The 22,065-nt window shown below is 33.6% G+C and overlaps 1 protein-coding gene and 1 long non-coding RNA gene across 2 annotated transcripts in view; one reads left to right on the top strand and one right to left on the bottom strand.

Annotated features, from left to right (window-relative positions):
- The window catches only part of LOC148176735 (uncharacterized), a 36,758-nt gene that overhangs the window by 11,159 nt on the left and 3,534 nt on the right, over positions 1-22,065 (bottom strand). Inside the window, exons 2-4 of the mRNA XM_088032127.1 lie at positions 515-613; positions 384-464; positions 42-329 (exon numbers count right to left, since the gene is read on the bottom strand). Coding sequence (XP_087888253.1) covers positions 42-329; positions 384-464; positions 515-590 — 445 coding nt within the window. The 5' untranslated portion in view covers positions 591-613. The remainder of the gene's footprint in view (positions 1-41; positions 330-383; positions 465-514; positions 614-22,065) is intronic.
- On the top strand, positions 11,905-12,601 carry LOC148176736 (uncharacterized). The gene is made up of 3 exons (XR_015769761.1): positions 11,905-12,066; positions 12,121-12,212; positions 12,262-12,601. It is a non-coding gene; the product is annotated as an uncharacterized LOC148176736 (long non-coding RNA).

Genomic DNA, 22,065 nt, shown 5'->3' with positions numbered 1-22,065 from the left:
CCAAAAGTCAACTTTGCTAGTCAAGTAATAAAAGTTCGTACATTCATGAATTTTCCACTTAATGTTTGCTGTGGCCGCTATCTCAAGATGCGAGAAGTTGTCTGGTAAAAAACTTGCAAGCAAAATGTGGTTTTCATACAAACACATTGTAATATTATTTGTCAATATTGTATAGTGAACCCATTTGTCGCTATCATTTGCATAATTACGTTGATCAGTTGATCCTTTCTTTATGACCGAAAACTTAATGTTGTAGGGCGACTGTATAGAGACAGATAGAGACGATCGTGGATTGAAAATCATAGAGTTGTTGACAATCGTCTTCAAACCTAAAATTTTTGGTTATAGTGGTCAAAAATTGAACTGCGACTTCATGCTCATACTTGAAAATCGCTGATCAGTGACAGGTCCTTGTAAAGTGTCCGACGCGTTTCGAAGAGTCCAGCCCTTCCAATCTTCGTCATCTTTTAGAAAATCACATTTATAAATAGTTTTTTTCACTGATGAATACAACCTGTGAGAAAAGTGGTGTTGATTTCTTGACAATTAAAATAGTTTGAACTCAGTGCTAGCATCAAGAACAGAAACATTTTCTTTGGACAAATAGTTCCAACTGAAAAAGTGAAAATATAATATATGTAGTATCAATAAAATGTGGAAGTTTGATCTAAAAGAAAATAGAAAGGAATGATTCAATGAGCAATGCCTAAAGCTGTCGGAATTAAAGAAAATAATGAAGGAAATGTAAAAGAATATTCTGAAACAAAAAAACGTCTCTTTCAATCAGATTATTAATTTCTAAAATCTTACAACTTTGGCATTGTAACCTTTGTAAAACAACGAAAGTTTGTTTTAAAAACAAGCGAAAAATTGACTGAAAAAAAATTGCAAAGTTCTGATCTTAAATGTTTATTTGGAAAAATTAAATCTTTGCCCTCTCGCTATTACTCAAACAGTAATCGGTCATAACTGAGTTATTTATGGACGTGTGGAAAAAACTACGACAGTTTTCAATTCATGGTGAGATTTTGATATAATTTGTTTTCTCGAAAAATGCCAGAAAAACGATGGCGAAAACACATCTCTCTATCTGTTGTAGTTTCCGAGAGATGAAGCAAAGATATTTTAGAATGTTATCAATCTTGCCAATCGTTAATTGTGATTACTAAATCGTCGTTCATGAATTCACAGCGGAGTAAGAAAACATAGTGCACCTTCACAAATTAAGGTAGGTATCTAAAAAAATAATAAAAAGAAACCTCGTAAATATCACTAGTTGCGTTTTTAACAACAAAACTTCCTCGTCTCCACAAATACAGGGTGTACTCGAATAAAGTGCAAAGATTTTAACTCCAATATCAGACACCCTTGTTGATGATAATTCTGCAAAAAAAAATGAAATTCCAATGAGGCAAAACCCCTTTGGATTACCCGTTATTCGACACTTATAGCACGGAATTCAACAACTGTTTTCCGAAGACTATAAAAATGGTTCGTACAAAAAACGTTTACGCTCGCTTCTTATCATACTTGTTTAACTTTTACTTAATTACTGGCTTTAAAAACATCATTTTCAAAAGTAACTATTGCAAAAAAAATAATTTGTTTGAAATAAATTAGGACTTCAAAAAATCTTTATTTGTTTGTAAGGTGACCTAACCGATCAAATGCTCTCCATTGGACAATCCCATTTAGTTTCATCCGTAAAGAAAACACTTTTTGAAACTTTAGCCGCAGCACATCACTTTTGACGACTGGCAAAAAATAAAAAAAAATCTAACTCAAAATAATCCAAATTTGAACAATTTGGCACTGTAAAACCCACATTTCTCTGTCACGATCATTGTTTAACTGACGGGAACTCTGATAAAGACATTTTTTGTCATTTGGCCTGGACTGAACTTAATTGACATTGGATCCAAATGCAGTGGCGCCCTGCGTTTTCTGCATAAAACTTAAATCTTTAATTTTTTTCTCGGAAACGGTGACGTTTCGGAACGCAAAATTTTGCCGTCATGTCAAACTGCGTGGTCTGATTTTGGGATTAAAATCTTTGCACTTTATTCGGGTGCACCCTGTATGTTTTATGAGGGTACAGATTTTCGACACCACCCAATAAGAGATAACTATATGTTATACCAATTTATAGTGTGGCCCCCCCTTTAGTGTTAACGAGTATACATGAATGACCAGTGTATTGTATTGTGTTAGTAAAATTCATTAAAGTTGGTACTAATTGGGTCAATATGTCAAATGGATTTTTTTACACTAACTTACAAATTTAAATTTTTGAACTTCACTGGCTCTTAAAAACGGCACTGTAAATTGAAAGCACTTGGCAAAACACTTGTTAAGTGCAATTGCGGACTGTATGGTGTTTTGAAAGTAAAACGTATTTTAAGTAGTTGCTCGAAGGACCAGAAATTATAAAAATTTTGAATGTTTGATTAGAGTTTATTTGTTGGCAGCTGATACAGGACTGATTATAGAAGCTGTGGTCTCCAGAAAAGCCACCTGCACCGACACTTTCACAGGGCGTGGTGGCGGTGAAGGATGACTAATGTGGAACCACACAAAAAAGAGGTTGGCACATGTGGTTTACTTGGTGCTCCAGTAAACAACACTAAAAATGAAATACCGGTCATTTCTTATACTGGACGGTGTGTAAGTTGCCATTGAAGACTTCGCAATGATAGGTTACATTCGTTACATCTAATACGAAGAGGTACACCTAAACTCATACATAAGCACAATAGACACCTATGCTGTATGCTTATTATTTTTAAACTACAAAATAAAGTTGTGTTTGCCTTTGACAACAATTCATTGCAAAAAATTTAACAATGCTAGAATTTGAAGATTCCTTCAGAGTTTGCCATAAGTAGGGCATTTGATCATAAAGTTAGTAATGTGTGCTTAATTTACGCAAATGCAGTAAGGTTGCAAACATACATGAAGTAAAATCAGACAGTTTCCAACTAAAGTGGTTAAAGAGCTAATTTATCAAATTTTGAATTTACTACTTCTTTGTGGACGAGTAGGCGAAGATTTCGGTTAAGATTTCATTCTAGTTCCACTTGCATCACTTCTCTTGTCGTCTTCAATCCTTTAATTAGGTGATTAAACATTCGTGTTTCAAAAACACAATAGTAAACTGCTAATCGGCGAGATTCTATTACTTCACTGTTAATAACAAACAAAGAAACCACTTATTTAAAAACCATCTCAATTTTTAAGGCAATAACCTCATATTTTTGGAAAAAATCAACAGTTTTTAATGTTATTCCAACGCGAAATGTAAATGTCTCATCAATGTTTACAAATTTTGGCGTTCCTGTCAAAATGCTGCCATGCATGTCGGCAACTTTCGGTGTTTAAAAATATCCCTATCAAGTATAGTTCGTACAGTGAGAGTTTGAATGACAGAAAAGTCACTAAATCTACGCAATAAAAAGTGTACCAAACGCGCGAAATTTAAAATAACAAAATAAGCCAACTTACTGACAACCCTGTCAACCCATTTCGCGTAGGAATTTAGTGTTTTTAGTGTATTTTGTGGCATAATTTGCTGCCAACCTATGTGTCAACTGTCGAAATCTCCCAATCTCTCACCGGATATACTATACATTCCTCGACACAGTTTTTGGGTACAGTCCCAAATTTCGGGCCAGGATCGATCTTTGGACCTCACTAAAAGTTTGATATAAAGTATACATCTTATTACAAGCCATCCCGTCCATAAGCTTATTTCTTTTGCTTTTGAGTGTACTAGGATTGTTTAACCTTTTAACTGTTACAAACGTATATACCGCAATCTCAGTTTTTACAAAATTATACAGGAGGGCAAAAAACTGTTTTTTTGGCAGTGTAAGTATTTTTTTTTCAATGATTAATTGGTATCAAATCTTAGCTTAAGGTCAGATCTATTCAAAAATATAAAAAATAATTTCCAATTTTTTTCACAACTGAGTTTTCGGATGTTGCCGCTTAGACGACAATATATGTTTTGACATTTTTCTCATAAATTACAAAAGATGAAAATTTGAAATTTTGGGAACAAAAATAAGCCAATAAGACAAATCGAATCACAAGATTCACGCATTTGTGACACTTTTGGTTATGTGGGAAGTAGTAGTCAACTTGCTTATTTAAAATGAAACACTTCATAAATTATTCCATTTCAGATTTAACGTCCAAATTAAGGGTGACTTTATGTATAATGTGCTATACTTAAATTGAACCAGTTCAGAGATATCTTGATTTTTGTAAAACAATTGCACAACAGAAGTGATTTTTTTTCCTTATAATCTATTTCAAAATCGCTACGTTAATTGGAAAATAAGCACAATATAAACGTACAATAAAATTTTGCGTTAACTTTATGTTTGTATTGGAGACCTATTTCCTACCAAAAACAAGAAAAAAAGAAGTGTTTTACTCTTTTGTCTTCAATTTTTTTAAACATGCTTTGGAATAGTGACAATTCAATTTTATGTGAATCTTTTATAATCAAATTTGGTGGTCTAGTAGTAACAAAATATTCTCAAAAATGTTTATGAAAATATTTTTTTTGTAAAATGCAAATTTAATTTAATTTTTTTTAAATCGAGATATTTCACAAATGATACCATTTAGGTAAACATATACAGGTGTCCGGAAAGTGACGCAGTACTTTAAAAGGGTGTAATTGGGTGGTCCCCCAGATACCAAAAAATGTTTAAAAAAATTCCTTACTCTCTGTTTTCGCAGGAGGACCAAAAAAATTAGGAAGATGACAACATTGCTGAACTGTTCTCTCAGTAATTTAAATTTCCAGAATTCAAAGCCATAGTAACATTGCTGTTGTATTAATGGCGTTAGTCAGGTCGGCTCATGAACGAGAAATGTAACTATGGTTTCATGTGAACGATGCCACACTGATCGAGACTGTTAATTCAAAAATTTTCTAAACAGTTTTTAGGCATTTCTCACAAGATTTTTCCGATTTTTTTTACACCATGTCTTTGAGCAAAATGTCCTTTAGGTAACAAATTCAATTCAACGTAAAATTATTGCACAGAAATCGTTAATTTTCGCATCAAACTTTGCCTCTTCAATCCATCATATCTCAGAAAATTGAAGACATGCAATTTTTTTAACATTTTTTCGGTGATCTGTGGCATTGTTCGATAATACAGTTTTACGGTGGTGCGCGACTTTCCGGACATTCTGTATACTTTTACAAAGCAGGTATAAATTGAGAATAGCACTACTATTCCTTAGATAAACCCTAGAAATGCGATTTAAGAGCGGTCGCTACCTAAAATCCTTATGGGCAATGCAATGTAAAATAGAGCCATCATAACTCAAAAACGGTTTGGACTAGAAAACTGAAATTTAGAATATATACTGTCCTTGTAGTTATCTACAAACTGCATGCTTTTTTTTATTGATATCGCCCCTGGAACGGTAATTACACTGCATCAATTTTGGCTGAAGACTGTAACTTCGGTTTGCGTTGTTGTATCAAAAATGAATCCAATCGGATTGTAAAGCAAGTCGTTCTGAATACAACGGTCCTAAGTTTTAAAAAATATTCCAATAATTAAGCGAGTATTCGTAGCGTAAAATTTTAGATTTTAAATCGAAGCTGAAATTTTGTAATTTGCAACCAGCAATCGCCGGCAAACCACAGAAATTAGTACTTCTCCACAAGCACAAAATTTATGATGGAGTCAGGTAATTTGACGAAACTAAGAAATCCAGCTGTTTGTGAAATAATAGCTCTTTCTTAGAAATGGCAATAGGAAAATAATAGAACGGTATTTTCATCTTTGCACTGCATTATTGGACCACAGGAAAAATATTAAAAAAAAACCCTCTTATATTAATAAGGATTTCTGTACTAGGATCAATAGCCTATTTCACGTTCCTATGCATTTGTTATACAGAACCGGAAGCCAAAATTTGTTTTTTATCACCAATAATTTTGTCGTTGCGACGCTTTAAAAATGTAGTTTGTAAGTTTTAGCGATTTTTGAGGCATAGTAGAACCAAACACCCAATCCCATTTTTCAAAATAATGCTCACATGGCGTAAGTTTTTTACTGTAATCAAAAAAAGTACCTTAAAAATCATTCGCAATACATTAGTCTATGATATTTAATAAAAATTTTTTGTTAATTCCCATTATTTTAGAATGCGTGACTAATTGATTGTTAAGTTTTGCACTATGTCCCCCCCCCCTCTCCTAGATATAAATGTGTTAAACATATCTTTTGTCATTTCAGATTTGATTCAAATTGTTTTTAAAATATAAGGAAAAATGCTTCTTTATCAAATTAGTCAAAATTGGAAACGCATACACCAAACAATCCTTTAGTTCGCTTTAGATTGTAACAAAAGCCGTACTATCTTAAATGCAAATGACCTCGACGAATAAATGAAGTGATTTGTAACATTTGGAATTAATGTAGTTTGCAAGTGTTTCGTCATGATATTGAAAACTAGCGTTTTTTCTCAAATTTAAAACACAATTTGCATAAAATTTAAAATTAAAACAGAGACTTTTTTATCACAGTTATGTTAAAAAAAAGAGTTAGCGAAAGTTTCCACTAAAACTCGAAATTTCACTTCTTGGACGTCGCGATGCCAAACTGACAGTGATAAAAAAGCGTTACATTCTGGAACTTAATCAACCATAAGCCGTAAGCATTTGAACAAAAGGCGCATATTTGTTTTCCAACTAATTCTGAATTTTTTTTTAATTTAAAAATATAAATTAGGCAATTTTGTGCTCTCATGTTACTTCAATCAATTATTCGCGGTTTTGATCACTTCTTTCATTATTAAATATATAATATACCTTGAATAATATGACGCACCTTACTTTATAAAAAATTCCGGTATTTTTAAATGGTAAAGAAACAAATAAGAAAGTGCATCTCTAGGTTCTACAATTTGCTTTGAAAAATGTATTATGTTAAGCTGATTGTTTTATGGCGGTTATTAGACCCAAGCACTGGCCTGGTCATTTTTGTGACAGCTCACTGCCGAAACCGAAATCTGAAGAGCGGGCTGGGTAGCGACTGCTCTTAACAATCAGTGGTTAGTTCGTAGAATAGATAAACTTGGGTATAACCATGGGTATTTCTTATTCAGCCGACCGGCGATGAGATAGTGAGACATTTCTGGTAAAAGTGGGAATTATATGCGTGTTTACCTGTCATAATTGACATATTTTACTAAAAATTTTTGCACAGTGCTTCAGACAAGTGACAAGTTCAGAAAAGCTCTATAATTTTGCATCAAAGTTGGCGGCTTAAAAGTTATGACTTGCATGGGAATTTTTTTTATTTTTTTGCAACTTTTGTGTTTTCTGATAAATTTGAACATTTATGCAGTAAATAGGTTAATATTATAAATAAAGTTGAATAAATGCATGTTAACAATATTTTTTTATATTTTTTATCACTTTTTTAATTAACACATAACAAAAAAATTATACGTGATACGAAGTTTTTAAGACAAAGGTGTTGTTTAGTACTTTGCTTAGATTTCAAAACACCAACTTTCAAGAAAGGTACTTAACATTAATTTCAATTTATCGCACAGTGTAATTAATTACATCCAATTGATTCACTGAAACTACAAAAGTCTGCTAGTACTAATTATTAATTAGGATTCTGGTTACAGTCGCATCACATGAATATGATTGGTTATAGAACGAATTCTATTTTGAATACTTAAACGGAACCTTTAAATTTCTTATCATTTCCGATAAGTAGTTTTTCTTATAAATATCTACAAATCGTTTAGCGCCTCTCGTACTTATGAAAGTTGTCCGACAATTTCTTTATCATCATTCAAATCAAATATTGGTATCTTTTATCAACATTTTGTGATTTTAATAATTTCAAACCACAACGTAAACCGTGTTAATCCTGTTCATTTGACAAACAAAATTAAATAAAATTTAGTAAAAAGTACTTGTAAAATTGGTCACCATGAATTACGGGCGATATAAAATTATACCTAGGATAACTACCCCGAGCTTATACAGGGTTTATACCTAACTAGGTGGCCCTCGGAATTCTGTAGACTCGCTTTATTCGTGGACCTCGCTTTTCCGTGGCGTTGGATATTAATTTGAAATTGTTTATTTGTTAGATTATGAAACAAAAAAGGCGAGTTTTACAGAATTCCGAGGGCCATTTTGGAAAATTTTAATTGTATTTTGTCATTTAACATTTAGCAAAGAAAGTTTTAAAATAACTTCATATTTTGTGTTTTTTGATTTTTGAAACTCTGATACAAATAACTACGCGTGGCAAAATGAAGAATTTTCTGAAAATTTTAGAAAAAAAAACATACTTAAAGGTTAAAAAAAATAACCAACGGGCTCGCTATTAAAAATTTAACAGTACTACGCAGAACATTCATAAATCAGGCAGGCTGCGCCTTTAAAGGTTTCTGAGTCCATTGCAAATTCTATTACAATCAAAGAAGAAAAAATATACACACGGTGTAGTCTCAGATTTCAGCAATAATAATTATAAATGGGCTACAATAATAATTTATATTTTGGAACTCATTGTTTGGAAACGAACTATTTGTTTAAGCTTATTCATTCATAAATTGGTATTGACCAGAGGCTGAGTTCACCTAATTTCCTCGCTGACTGTCTTGTAATTTTGTCTAACTTCCCCTGATTTTCTTTTGATGTCGTCTAACTCCTGATTTTCAATTGATATCTTAATGTCTTAATATCTTAATGATTTTATCTTATTGTCTAGTGATTTTTTATTGATGACATGACTTGTCAGAGATTAATACTTCTCAAAAATGGCTTACACTTAACTTCCTTTTATTTCCTCGCTAATTTTCCCTGATTTCTTTTATATTTCGTCTAAGTTTCCTTGATTTCGTAACGAATTCCTCTGATTCATAGTAATTTATTAAGACTGATACCTTGATTTCCCAGAAGCATTAATCTCAGAAGTTAAATTTTTCAAAAATGGCGTACGCCAAACTTTCTTTTATTTCTTTGTATTTTCTTGTAATTTCGTCCAAATTCTTCTGATTTTTTTTATGACTTTGTCTAACTTCCCCTGATATCCTAATGATTTCCTCTGATTTCTTTTTGATTGGCCTTTGATGTTCTAATATTTTTCTCTGATTTTTTAGTGATTTCCTATTGATTGATCCTAATTTTAAAGTGATTTCTCATTAATTTTCCTGATTTTCTCGTGATTTTTCTGGGAGGTTAACCTTTCGGGTATCGCTGTTTGCGCTCTTTCTTGAACTCATGCAATTACACAATAGATTCTCAGTTTTTAAAAAAAGACTGCTGTTGATAATTTTTGTTTATGACGACAGTTCAATTCATAGAATTCCACAGTAATTAAGGCGATTTCTAAGTGTCCGCTAAGTCATAAAATGGTTGGAACCCATGACAGGTCCCACAGCTTCTCAAACGCAAAAAATTGAACAAATTTTGTAACTTCAATTATCCCCGATAACATCATTGCTACTTCAATATTCTATTTATTTTGTATTATTTCATTTCTATGTTTAAATGCAAATGTAGACAGAAGGCGAATTCAGTTATTCTTGACAACCTTTTTTGGATAAGTTTTGTCACTGCTGTTCTATTATCAATACCGTTTTGGTGGTTTGTTGATTTCCTTTTCCAACTATTATCATAAGTTATGAACGAAGATGGAGAACACTTATTAGTCGAGAGTCGTACCCGTACCACATTCACAAAAGAAAATCGTAAGTCGGGTAAATAGGATGTGATTATTACTGATTTACAGCAGCTCCATTTTATGGTTTAGAAGACACCAACTCAGAAATCGCCTGTATGTAAATATTCTTTTTTTTTACCGAAATAAGGACCTAAAGAACTCATTAAGCACACCCAAATCAAATAATTGTATCCGAAACATGCATGAAAAATCGTATTTTCTTGTAAATTGAGAGTACGGTTTCGTAATTAATTAATGTCAAATTATGTTTTTTTCAGAGCTCGGACAGATTTTAATAAGTGGAGTTTCTTTCAAACAAAAGAAGCCGCTACCGTAAACTATATTTTATGTATTTAAACATTTTGTATAAACATTGTGTAATTGTAGATGTACGGTTTGGGGTTTGTTCAAGGGTTCTGTTTTTTTTTTGTTAAAGTACAATAAAACGACCATCAAGATGGTCAGTTCAGAATGTCCGGTCGCATTCCTTATATAAGTTTCGCATTTTTTATCTCTTGTTAATTTATTGTTTTCTTGTTTATCGGTTCATTTGTAATGAACATTATTTTATTCGTTAATTCCATCAGTTCCTCTCAAATTACTACAGACCCCGCGAAAGAATCGAACAACATTCGAAGCTCGGCTATGAACTTCTAGTTGTCGGTACCAAATAATGATTTTATGGCTTAATTGGGGTAGTCACTACCCAATAGAACAAAACCACCAAATAGCAGATTCTAAAATTTTCTCATTGTTAAAGACATCGGTAAAATTCGCTTAATTTGTTTAATCCCTCTAATATCTGCTGTCTTACAACGATTAAAAATTTGACCGAATCGTAAATGTTCACCAAAATTTGAACTCGTCGCATCAATTTAATTTATCTGTTGAAATTTTGTTAACTGTAAGTATACAGGGTGTCCCGAAAGTGACGCACCACCGTGAAACTGTATCATCGGACAATGCCATAAATCACCGGAAAAATGTTAAAAAAAATTCATGTCTTCAATTTTTCGAGATACGATGGGTTGAAGAGGCAAAGTTTGATGCGAAAATTAACGATTTCGGTGCAATAATTTTACGTTCAAATAAATTTGTTACCCAAAGAACATTTTGCGCAAAGGCATGGTGCAAAAAAAATCGGAAAAATCTTGTGAGAAATGGCTAAAAACTGTTTAGAAAATTTTTGAATTAACAGTCTCGATCAGTGTGGCATCGTTCACGTGAAACCATCCCAAGCAACATTGACCTGTATAATAAACGCATTTTATACGCAAAAATGGTTTAAATTTGGTAGTGGTATAAAAAATTCCGGTTTATGATAAATTCCTTTTAGAAGTTCCATATAAAAAAAATTTAAAAGACGTATATGTAATATGCATTTTGTTTTATCAACGTTTATTATATTTCAGTTATTAGCAGATAATTAACGTTGTTTACAATATCAATAAAACGTTGATAAAAAATAGTTTTTAAATACCCAGTATATTATAAACCATTAAACATATGCAATATGTCAACGAGTATTCTACGATTTTTTTTTATGTGGAAAACCTTTTTTTTTTTGCAACAATTTGTAACTGCAACAATTTTATACGTACGTGTAATAGATGTTGAATATAAATTGTTATTAAACGTAGAGCTTTTACGTTAAAAGCCTGTATTTTTAATTACTATTTTTAATATATTCGTTTATTAAACATTGAAAAGACAATTATGTAAACCCTTCTCAAATGTGTTTAGTAAATAAACAAAACTTCTTATTTGATACATGTAGCTATGAGTCAGGTAACTTAAGTTTAAATTTAAAACACATTTTTTTATTTTAAGCAGCCGGTATTGTAATCTTAAGAAAATAATTTATTTGTATTATTAATATTATTATGCACAAAGATCGTCATAATTATGTGGACCTGGCCTATCATAAACTTTCCCTCCAAGCTATCGTCTGATAGCTTGGAGGGAAAGTTTATGCATTATTTTGCTTAAAATGATAGGCGGTTTTTTTGTTTCGCTATTATGGTATTTCAAAATAAATTTAAAATCGTATCGCAGCATACCAAATTTTTTTTTGTCAGTGTCAGTATAATTAATGCTCGTAATTTTATTATTTATTAAAATAGTCTTGCAACAATGCAAGATTTTTACAACCTTCCTTACCCCATGCTTTCCCGCCATTATGCATGATGGACTATTCCACATGTGCTGTATCGGCTAGTGGTGGTGCAGAATCATCGCATGTGTAACACGTGTTCGGCTATTATTAATTAAAATTGTTGCTAAAATAACGGAACAAAGAAATCAACCTCTGTGAAAGCGAAATAGGTACTCCGCAAAGGTAAGTTTCTCACTTGTTATTACTTTATCTTTTTTTAAATCAATTTTATATTAGGTAGAAGTGTGTTGCACGTGTTTGCTGCCATTGCATTAGTATAAATTCGCAAAACGAAGCAAAGCGAGAAACGGCCTTATTTCGAAACAGAGGTAAGTTTCCCAAATTTTGTTGATTGACCTTTTATCAAATGAATTTTAGAGCACTTCCTAAACAACTACTTGTAAGACGCAGTTATTTAAATATGGCAAATTTGAACAAAAATATTAGTAAAAGACACTTGAGAAGAAAGATTGCAGCAAATGCAAAATTGGCCATTGAAAGTCTGACGTTACAAAGCAATTGCAATTTAACAAATGATCATGCCAAAAAATGTTTTGCAACTACAACCAATATTAATTTAAATGATACACCCTCGGAAAGTGTTCAAAATTTAAATTTACTTGAAAAACATTTAGTAAAAACAAATCACTTTTATAATAAACAAACGTTAACTGAAACTAAGGAACGTAACACTGAAATAAAAGCTACTAATAATTTGTATGAAAAAACCTTTATGCAGGTGTTGCGTACCCAACGCACATGCATTTTTGTGGAAAGCGCCACACTGATTCAGACAGAGATGTGTGGTGGGGATGCGCTAGCCGCCGCCACGGGCAGTGTGTTGTCGGCGGTAAGACAGTAATGTACAAGTAAAATAAACTGTAGAAACCAGCACCCGATAATTTGGAAGTTAACCCCACCTGCGTTAACATTTGGTCCTTCGAGCCGGATTGGCAGTAGCAACATTTTGGGTACCGTCGACAATTTTGGTTCTCTCAGTACGAGCCAACGAGGAAGCATCCTCTCTCTCACCGGTATCAACACCAGGTGTACACACTCACAGCGACGTCACCAAGACGCCATCGTCAACAAGACAAATTTTCACATTGATCGTCAACAAGACGACTTCATATTCATCGTTCATCAGACGACGTCACCAAGACGTCATCGTCAGCAAACGATCTCACAGCCATCGTCAACAGAACGAAAGCTCATCAAAAAGGTCAGCCCTTCCATTTATCATTATCCCTTTTTTGCTTGCTCAAATAGGCATTGTGTGTAACTTTTCATAAAGCATCGCGATTTTTACTTTGCTAAAATGGCAGAACAAAAATTATTAAATCTCAAATTCAAAAGATCGCAAATCTTTAACAAATTAAGCAGAATTAATGAATTCATCACTACGTTCAAGCCAACTGATCAAATTTCTTTGGTTAAGTCTCGTTTGGATGTAGCTCGATCAACACTTGCAGAATTTGAAAAAGTTAACTTCGACATTGTTGACCGGACACCAGTTGAATCACAAGCACAGGCAAATGAACAAATACAATTTGAAACTTTATATTACAGTATTGTATCAAATTTAGAAAATTTAATTGAAAATTCAGTACAACAAAATGAGACTGCAACAGCTATTCTCAAAGATGCGAACAGTCAAAATCGTAGCAAATTAATTTTGCCAACAATTCAAATTCCGGAATTCAATGGAGCCTTTGAAGCATGGTTAGCATTCAGGGATATTTTTCAGACTCTGATTCACAACAATCCAGAACTGAATAACATCGAAAAATTTCATTACTTAAGGTCATCTCTCAAGGGCGATGCATCCAAAACAATAGAGAGCCTTCCATTAATTGAAACAAATTATGAAGTGGCTTGGTCTTTGTTAAAAAATCGGTTCGAAAACGAGCGATTATTAATTCATGCACATGTTCGGAAAATTCTGAATTTTCCAAATATTCCAAAAAGTTCGGCTACCAATTTAAGACAACTAGTCGATGACTTATCAATTAACCTTGAAGCGTTAAAATCGTTAAACGTATCAATTGATACATGGGACGCGATTCTGATTCCAGTTATTACAGAAAAATTGGATTTTCAATCTTCGAAAGAATGGCAATCAAGACTAACAAACAATTTGCCAACATTGGATGAATTAAGGACCTTTCTTCAATCTCGGTGTCAGTATCTAGAATCAATTGAATACAATTTTCAAAAGCCTCAAAGCGCAACTGTTCCAACAAAGGGACACTCTAAACCTAAATTTCAATCACATGTCGTAACAAATGAAAAAAGACACTGTGTAATTTGCAAGGGTAAAAATCATTTTATCTACAATTGCAATCATTTTCTCCGTATGAAAGTTGCGGAACGAATAAAACAAATAAACTCGTTAAAGCTATGCGTTAATTGTTTACATGATAATCACCAAACGGAGCATTGTAAATCAAAACGAACGTGTCGCGAATGCAACCAAAATCATAACACATTATTGCATCACAATTCCAGTGAAGATTCAAAAGAGTCGGTTACGTCAACAAGCTCTTCTCTTCATTCTAAGAACGGTTCAAAGCAAGAGATGCTTCTCGCAACTGCTATTGTTCTCATAAAGGACATTAATGGTTATTTACAGAAATGCAGAGTTTTACTCGACAACGGGTCACAGTCAAATTTTATAACCAAACGAATGTGTAAAATGTTAGGCTTGAAAACGACTTCTTCGAATAATGCAATCGTAGGCGTTGGTAATCAGCAAACCGTCTCGACAGAATCCGTAGACGTTACAATCAAATCGGTTCATAAAAATTACAACGCACACGTCACATGTTTTGTCTTGAAAGAAATTAGTGCAAACTTGCCTTCAAATAGTTTCTCAATTGATAACCTACACATTCCTTCCGAGTTACCTTTAGCGGACGATCAGTTTTACCTTTCAGATAAAATTGATTTACTTTTGGGCACAGAATTGTTTTTCGAACTTCTGCTAGATGGTAAATTTCAAATTGACGGTAAACGGCTGTACTTACAGAATACCCAACTAGGTTGGATCATTGCGGGACCGCTTGATATTCCGCGAAATAAAGTAAGTCGGTGTAACCTTGCCATAAATTCATCTCTGGACTTGGAAAACCAAATAGAACGATTCTGGGAACTTGAAGGTTATCACCCCATCCAAAAACATTTGACTTCCGATGAAAAATTTGCGGAAACGCATTTCTTGAACACGTTCACACGTGATGATGGTCGTTTTGTAGTTAATCTTCCTATAAAGGACAACGTCATGTCACTAGGTCAATCAGACCAACAAGCCAAAAGGCGTTTTTTTAATCTAGAAAATCGATTAGAGAAAAGTCCAGCACTTAAAGCAAAGTATGTCGAATTTATGACGGAATATTCTGACTTGGGCCACATGGAATTAGTCTCGAATAATGAATCAGACAATTCAGAAACGTATTATTTACCGCATCATCCCGTCTTTAAGGACAAACAACCGTCCTCAAAATTACGCGTCGTCTTCGATGCTTCCGCCAAATCGACCAATGGCAAAAGTTTGAACGATAATTTGGTCGTGGGCCCCACAATTCAAGACGAACTATTATCCATCATTCTGCGTTTTCGTACATTTCAATACGTATTTTGTGCTGATATCGTCAAAATGTACAGACAAATTTTAATCGATTCGAATCAAACTGATTATCAGCGTATATTTTGGCGCAGCGATAGCGATGACGAATTGCGGACTTATCGCTTAACAACGGTCACGTATGGTACTTCATCGGCGCCATTCTTGGCCGTACGTTGTTTACATCAATTGGCGCATGAAAATCGTGAAAAATTCCCGGAGGCGGCAGATATTATTTTACGAGATTTTTACATAGACGACTTAATTACGGGCGGTAACTCAATTGAAGAATTACAATCAATTCAACATCAACTGATAGAAATTTTGCGATCGGCTAAATTCGAATTAGCTAAATGGGCGTCAAACAACATAAACTTATTGCCAAACTCTGCCAAGGATTTAATAGATACCACAATAAATCTCGATAAACAACAAGATACCAAAACATTGGGTCTTTTTTGGAATTGCAATCAAGATACGTTACGGTATAATGTTCAAAACATTCTCATACCAAGTGAGTTAACAAAAAGAACGTTACTTTCGATGATTTGTCGCATTTTCGATCCACTTGGCTTAATTAACCCGATTGTAACAGTGGCAAAACTTCTTATGCAACAACTATGGGGATTGAAATTATCATGGGATGAATCGCTACCTGACGACATTAGTGAACAGTGGACACAATTGGCCAACGATTTACAAAAAATCGGAAAATGTCGAATTCCTCGGAACGTGGTACCAGCAGAAACGGTTTCTATCGAACTCCACGGTTTTAGCGATGCGTCGGAAAGAGCGTATGGAGCTGCCCTGTATTTAAAATGCACAAATTCAAACGGTGAAACGCATGCAAATTTATTAATTGCAAAATCGCGCGTGGCTCCTCTTAAAACGCAAACGATTCCCAGACTTGAACTTCTTGCGGCGCAACTGCTCGCTCAGTTAACAAATCAAACAACACAATCATTAAATTTAAAAATCGACAAGCTCAATTTTTGGACAGATTCAACCATCGTTCTCTGTTGGTTATCAAAACCTCCATCTACCTGGAAAACCTTTGTCTCAAATCGAGTTGCGGATATTCAAAACTTGACAAACATTCATGATTGGCACCACGTAGCTAGTAATGAAAACCCAGCTGACATAATTTCGCGAGGAAGTACAGCTGAACAATTGATAAACAATTGTTTATGGTGGCATGGCCCCAACTGGTTAATTTGTGATCGTGGAATGTGTTCAGACGCATTTATCCAAAACGAGGATTTTGAAAACATTCCGGAACAAAAAAGGTTAACTAAAACGACTTTGGTTAGTACGAATTCATGTGACTTGTTGAACAGATTTTCAAGTTTTACTAAATTAAAACGGATCATAGCATACATTTTGAGATTTGCAAACAATACCAAAAAAGAAAACGCGAAACAAACAGGTCATCTAAGTTCTGAGGAGCTAAATAACTCAGAAAGGTTAATCATCAAATTAATGCAACTCGAGTCTTTTGCTCAACAAATTCAAGAATTAAAATCTTCAAATGTTGTCAATAAAAGCAGTTCATTAAAGGGTCTAGACCCATTTGTTGATAATAACGGAGTACTAAGAGTAGGAGGTAGACTAAAAAATTCTCGATACCCATTCGACAAGAAGCATCCCATGGTTTTACCAAAGAATCATTTTGTTACCTCTTTAATAATTCAATTTTATCACAAACAAAATTTACATGCGGGCGCCCAAGCCACATTATCAGCGCTGCGGCAAAGGTTCTGGATTGTTGCCGGAAGGAGCAAAGTGAGACAAGTACTCCATAAATGTATATCATGCTTCAAGGTAAAGCCAATTGTTGCCTATCAAAAAATGGGTGATCTTCCGCAAGACAGATTAGAGCCGGCTAGACCCTTCGTTAACACTGGAGTAGACTATGGTGGGCCTATTTTGATCAAGGAGTCTAAAGGTCGCGGTAGAAAAACATTGAAGTCATATATTTGTGTGTTCATTTGTCTTTGCACCAAGGCGATTCACCTTGAACTGGTCACAGATCTGACAACAGACAGTTTTTTGAACGCCTTAAGACGACTTATTTCCCGACGAGGCATGGTCAAACATTTTCGGTCGGATAACGGAAAAAATTTTGTCGGAGCTAATAATGAACTTGTCAAATTAGCTGAATTCTTCAAAACTTCCGACTTTTATAAAGATGTTATCACCGTTTTGTCCAATGATAACATCAAATGGTCCTTTTCACCACCAAGGTCACCTAACTTTGCTGGTTTAATGGAAGCTGGAGTAAAATCAGTTAAATATCATCTCAAACGTGTCGTGGGTGACACTTTGCTTACGTATGAGGAGTGGTACACACTGCTAACACGAGTAGAAGCATGCCTTAATTCCCGTCCTTTAATTCCATTATCAAACGACCCGAACGACTTGATGGCTCTAACCCCTGCTCACTTTTTGATTGGAGAAGTCCTAACTGCTCCGCTTGAACATGATTTACGAGAACTAGCAGAGAATAAACTTTCGCGCTGGCAGTTAATAGAGAAAATGCGCTGGCATTTTTGGAACAGGTGGAAGAAGGAGTACACATCTCAGCTACAAGGCCGCTCCAAATGGAGATCCGGAGATGCAATTGGCCTCCAACCAGGAGCTATGGTATTAATGGTAGAAGACGGTTTACCTCCACTATGTTGGGCCTTGGGGCGTATCCAGGCAATCTATCCAGGAAGGGATGGTGTCGCAAGAGTTGCCTCAGTTCGAACCACAAAAGGAGTGTACAAACGTGGTGTTTCTAAGTTGTGTGTGCTCCCAATTAATGACAAGTAGTGAAGAAGTGAAGCGAAAAAAGGGGAACAGCGAGTTTTCTTAAACAATTTATTTCGTTCAATTTTTTGTTAATTGTGTTTTGATTTTTTCTTGTTTTTGTTATTTGTTTATTTTTATTTTTTATTTATTCATTGTATTTCAAGTTTTTTGTTGAAGCCTACAAACCTTCAAGGGGGGCGGCTATGTTGCGTACCCAACGCACATGCATTTTTGTGGAAAGCGCCACACTGATTCAGACAGAGATGTGTGGTGGGGATGCGCTAGCCGCCGCCACGGGCAGTGTGTTGTCGGCGGTAAGACAGTAATGTACAAGTAAAATAAACTGTAGAAACCAGCACCCGATAATTTGGAAGTTAACCCCACCTGCGTTAACAGCAGGGTTTAAAAACTTGGGCAATTAACAATAATGTTACTCATAAGTGCCTTAATGAGTTAGTTGTTCTAATAGCAGAATGTTACCCTTTTTTGCTTCAAGACGCCAGAACAATCTTAGGGACTCCAAGCTCTACTAGTACAATCAAATTAAATAATGGTGAAATGTTATATCTTGGCTTAGTTAATGGACTTAAAGAAAAATTAAAGCGTGGTTACAAGAATGACAATAGTACTGATAATGATACTGATGATCACTTGGTTATCAATTTGGAAATTAATGTTGATGGTATTCCTGTGTATAACAGTAGTAACTTAGAATTTTGGCCAATTCTTGTCCGTAGTCAAAATTTAAAAGATCAAACGCCTTTTGTTGTGGCAGTATTTTGTGGGAATGGGAAACCTGACACTTTAGAAATATTTTTAGACGATTTTATTACAGAATGTGAACTGGTCTTGAAGAACGGTTTTAATGTTTTTAATAAGCACTATGTCGTCGCAATTAAATTTTTCAGTTGCGATGCTCCCGCTCGAGTTTTTTTAAAACAAATAAAAGGCCATACAAGTATTTTTGGATGCGAGAGATGTCGTATCAAAACCATTTACGCTGATAAAAAAAGATATTATCCCGTTGATGAAGAATTTGAGTTAAGAAAAGACAGTGATTTTGAAGTTGAAACAGAAAATGACACTCATATTAAAAAAAAATCACCACTCACGCGATTAAATATAGGACTTGTCTCAATGTTTGTTTTAGATCCTATGCATCTCATTTTTCTTGGTGTCATGAAAAGGTTATTATTGAGTTGGACTGAAGGAAAACGAAATGTAAAATTTTCAAAATCTACTATTAAAAATATCGACAGTTGTATAAAGAGAAACAGAAAATTCATACCAAATGATTTTAAAAGAAAAATGAGATGTTTGAATTTTTTGAAGAGATGGAAAGCAACAGAGTTTAGATTTTTTTTGTTATACTTTGGGCCTGTACTTTTACGCTTTTCCGTTGCTAATAACGTATACAGGCATTTTTTGTTACTTCATGTGGCTATTTTTATTTTAAGTAGTAAAAAATTGAAAACTAAGTATGTGGCTGAGGCAAAATTATTTCTCATAAAGTTTGTCAAATTGTGTCCTAATATTTATGGAAAATATTTTAATTCATACAATGTTCATTCCTTAATTCACGTTTGTGATGATGTGCAGTTATATGGAGATTTGAATATTTATAGTTGTTTTGCATTTGAAAATTGTCTGGGACACTTGAAACGTTTAATTAGGGGTAAAAATCGTCCTTTACAGCAACTGAACAACAGGTTACATGAAATAAATAATTCAGTAGCAAGTAATAGTTGTAATGACAATATAGTATGTTTAAAACCTGTTCATATTTTTGACAAATCAACAAATTACTTTCAATGCTCAAAGCTACAAGTTGATGATAAATTTTTAATTTCTACATCTATTCCTGATAATATCGTGGCTGTGGAAAACAAATTATATGTTATTAAATCTATAATCTGTGTTGACAGTGTTTATAAATGTATTGGAAAAAAATTTAGATATCAAGAAAATTTTTTTGTTTTTCCATTAGATTCTTCAAAATTAGGTATATATTATGCTTGGAGTGAGGGGGACCAAATTTTTTTTAATGTTTCTAATATTACAACTAAATATCTAGCATTCCCTTATAAAAACGGTTTTTACTGTTCCCCTATTCTTCATATTTAATTTTGGTTTACGTTCAATGTGTTTTCAAAATTTATAAAAATATAAAAATTTTGCTCAGTAACGTTAACTTCCATGCCTTCCAGAAGGAAGATGTATGCTGTGATTGAATTTCAAGGCAAAGAATGCTCAGTGGTGCCTTTCGAGTGGTTGACCGAAGAACAAAAGCAATGTTGGTGGCCAACTAATACAGGAAAGAAAGTTATTGAAGATTTTATACGAAATAAAAAAACACCCATGTCTCATTGGAAAAAATATGAAATTAAAAATGTTTGCTTCATGACTGGTAGGTACTGCTTTGTATAATAATTGATAACATTTGTTTTTATAGCCGTCTATGCAGAAGCGGATAATTTTTTAAACACAATCATCGAGCAAAGTACCAGCTCGGATTGTACTTCCAATGAACCCTTGGTGCGGAAACTAACAGAACTAACAAAACAGACTAACAAAAGAAAGACACAAATTGACAATGAGGGGTGTAAGTCCAAAAGACAAATGTTAGTTTGATGAAAGTGTAATGTACAAACACTTATTGTACTTTTTTAGGACACAAGAATCTGAGGAAGAATTTTCTTCCGAAGAGGAAAGCTCGGTAACATCCAAACCAGACGAAAATTCTTGTATTTCCTTTGATACTACCGTGACTTACGTGTCAACACCACGCACACCAATCTCGTTTTTTCACACACCCACTCTAGAATCTCTAGAAACAAATTTCCAGGAAATACTTTTACGACGTTTAGAAAAAATTATTGCTGTTCAAGATCAACACTCTATAGTTCTGGACAATATATTACGTACCCTACAAATGCAAAACAATCATCTCATTGAAAGACCACCTGATTTTCCTAAATTGCCTGTTGCTAACAAATCAGAATACCGAGCAGTGGAGGAATTTTTAAGAAATGAAGACAAATTTGCTTACATGGTAATTCGTTTTGCTTCTCTCTGTTTGAAATGTGTTATGCCTTATCTATTTATTTTTCATAGATTAATAAATTAATGCTTTTAATATATTTTTGTCAAATTAATTAACGAAGTTTGTTTTTAGAAAAAACGTCTGTCTACCATTGGGGGGTCGAATGTGAGGAACACTTCTATGAATATGTTAAAGTTTCTCTTGACCAACCAAGTTGGGATGAAATTTAATTGGTCTGGAAAGGATAAAAGACCGTTCAAAAACACAAAAATGTGTACTGTAATAATGGGTAAGTTAATAAGAAACTTCCACAAGTATTTAATAAAAATCACTTTAGAGGCAATTAAGCTAGCATATCTGGATAGCCCTGATGCAAATGAGAAAATTATTAAATCATCTATCCAAGATTGGCTAAAACTATCGAAGGCCAGGTATACGTATACGTTACAGAAAAAAGAAAAATAAAATTTTATATTAAAGTCAAAATTTCACCAAAAATAGCAAAATATGTGATCGCTAATTGGCGGACTTTTATATAAAAATTTACTCTTGTTAATTTTCATGTCATATGTTATTGTTTCATATAAAATGTTTTTATTTTGTTAGAATGTTTTAGAGAATTACGTTGTATTTGCATTTAAGAACAATAATTTTGTTTTGTTTTTTATATTATGTTTTGATATTATATAGCAGAAAATAAACTACTATTTACTTGTTTAAAATT

This window comes from Gnatocerus cornutus, chromosome 3 (assembly GCF_029298725.1).
Source record: "Gnatocerus cornutus isolate USDA-ARS CGAHR chromosome 3, icGnaCorn1.1, whole genome shotgun sequence".
Lineage (NCBI taxonomy): Eukaryota > Metazoa > Arthropoda > Insecta > Coleoptera > Tenebrionidae > Gnatocerus > Gnatocerus cornutus.
Note: the sequence above shows the minus strand (reverse complement) of the source record. Positions and strands in the feature narration are given on the sequence as shown.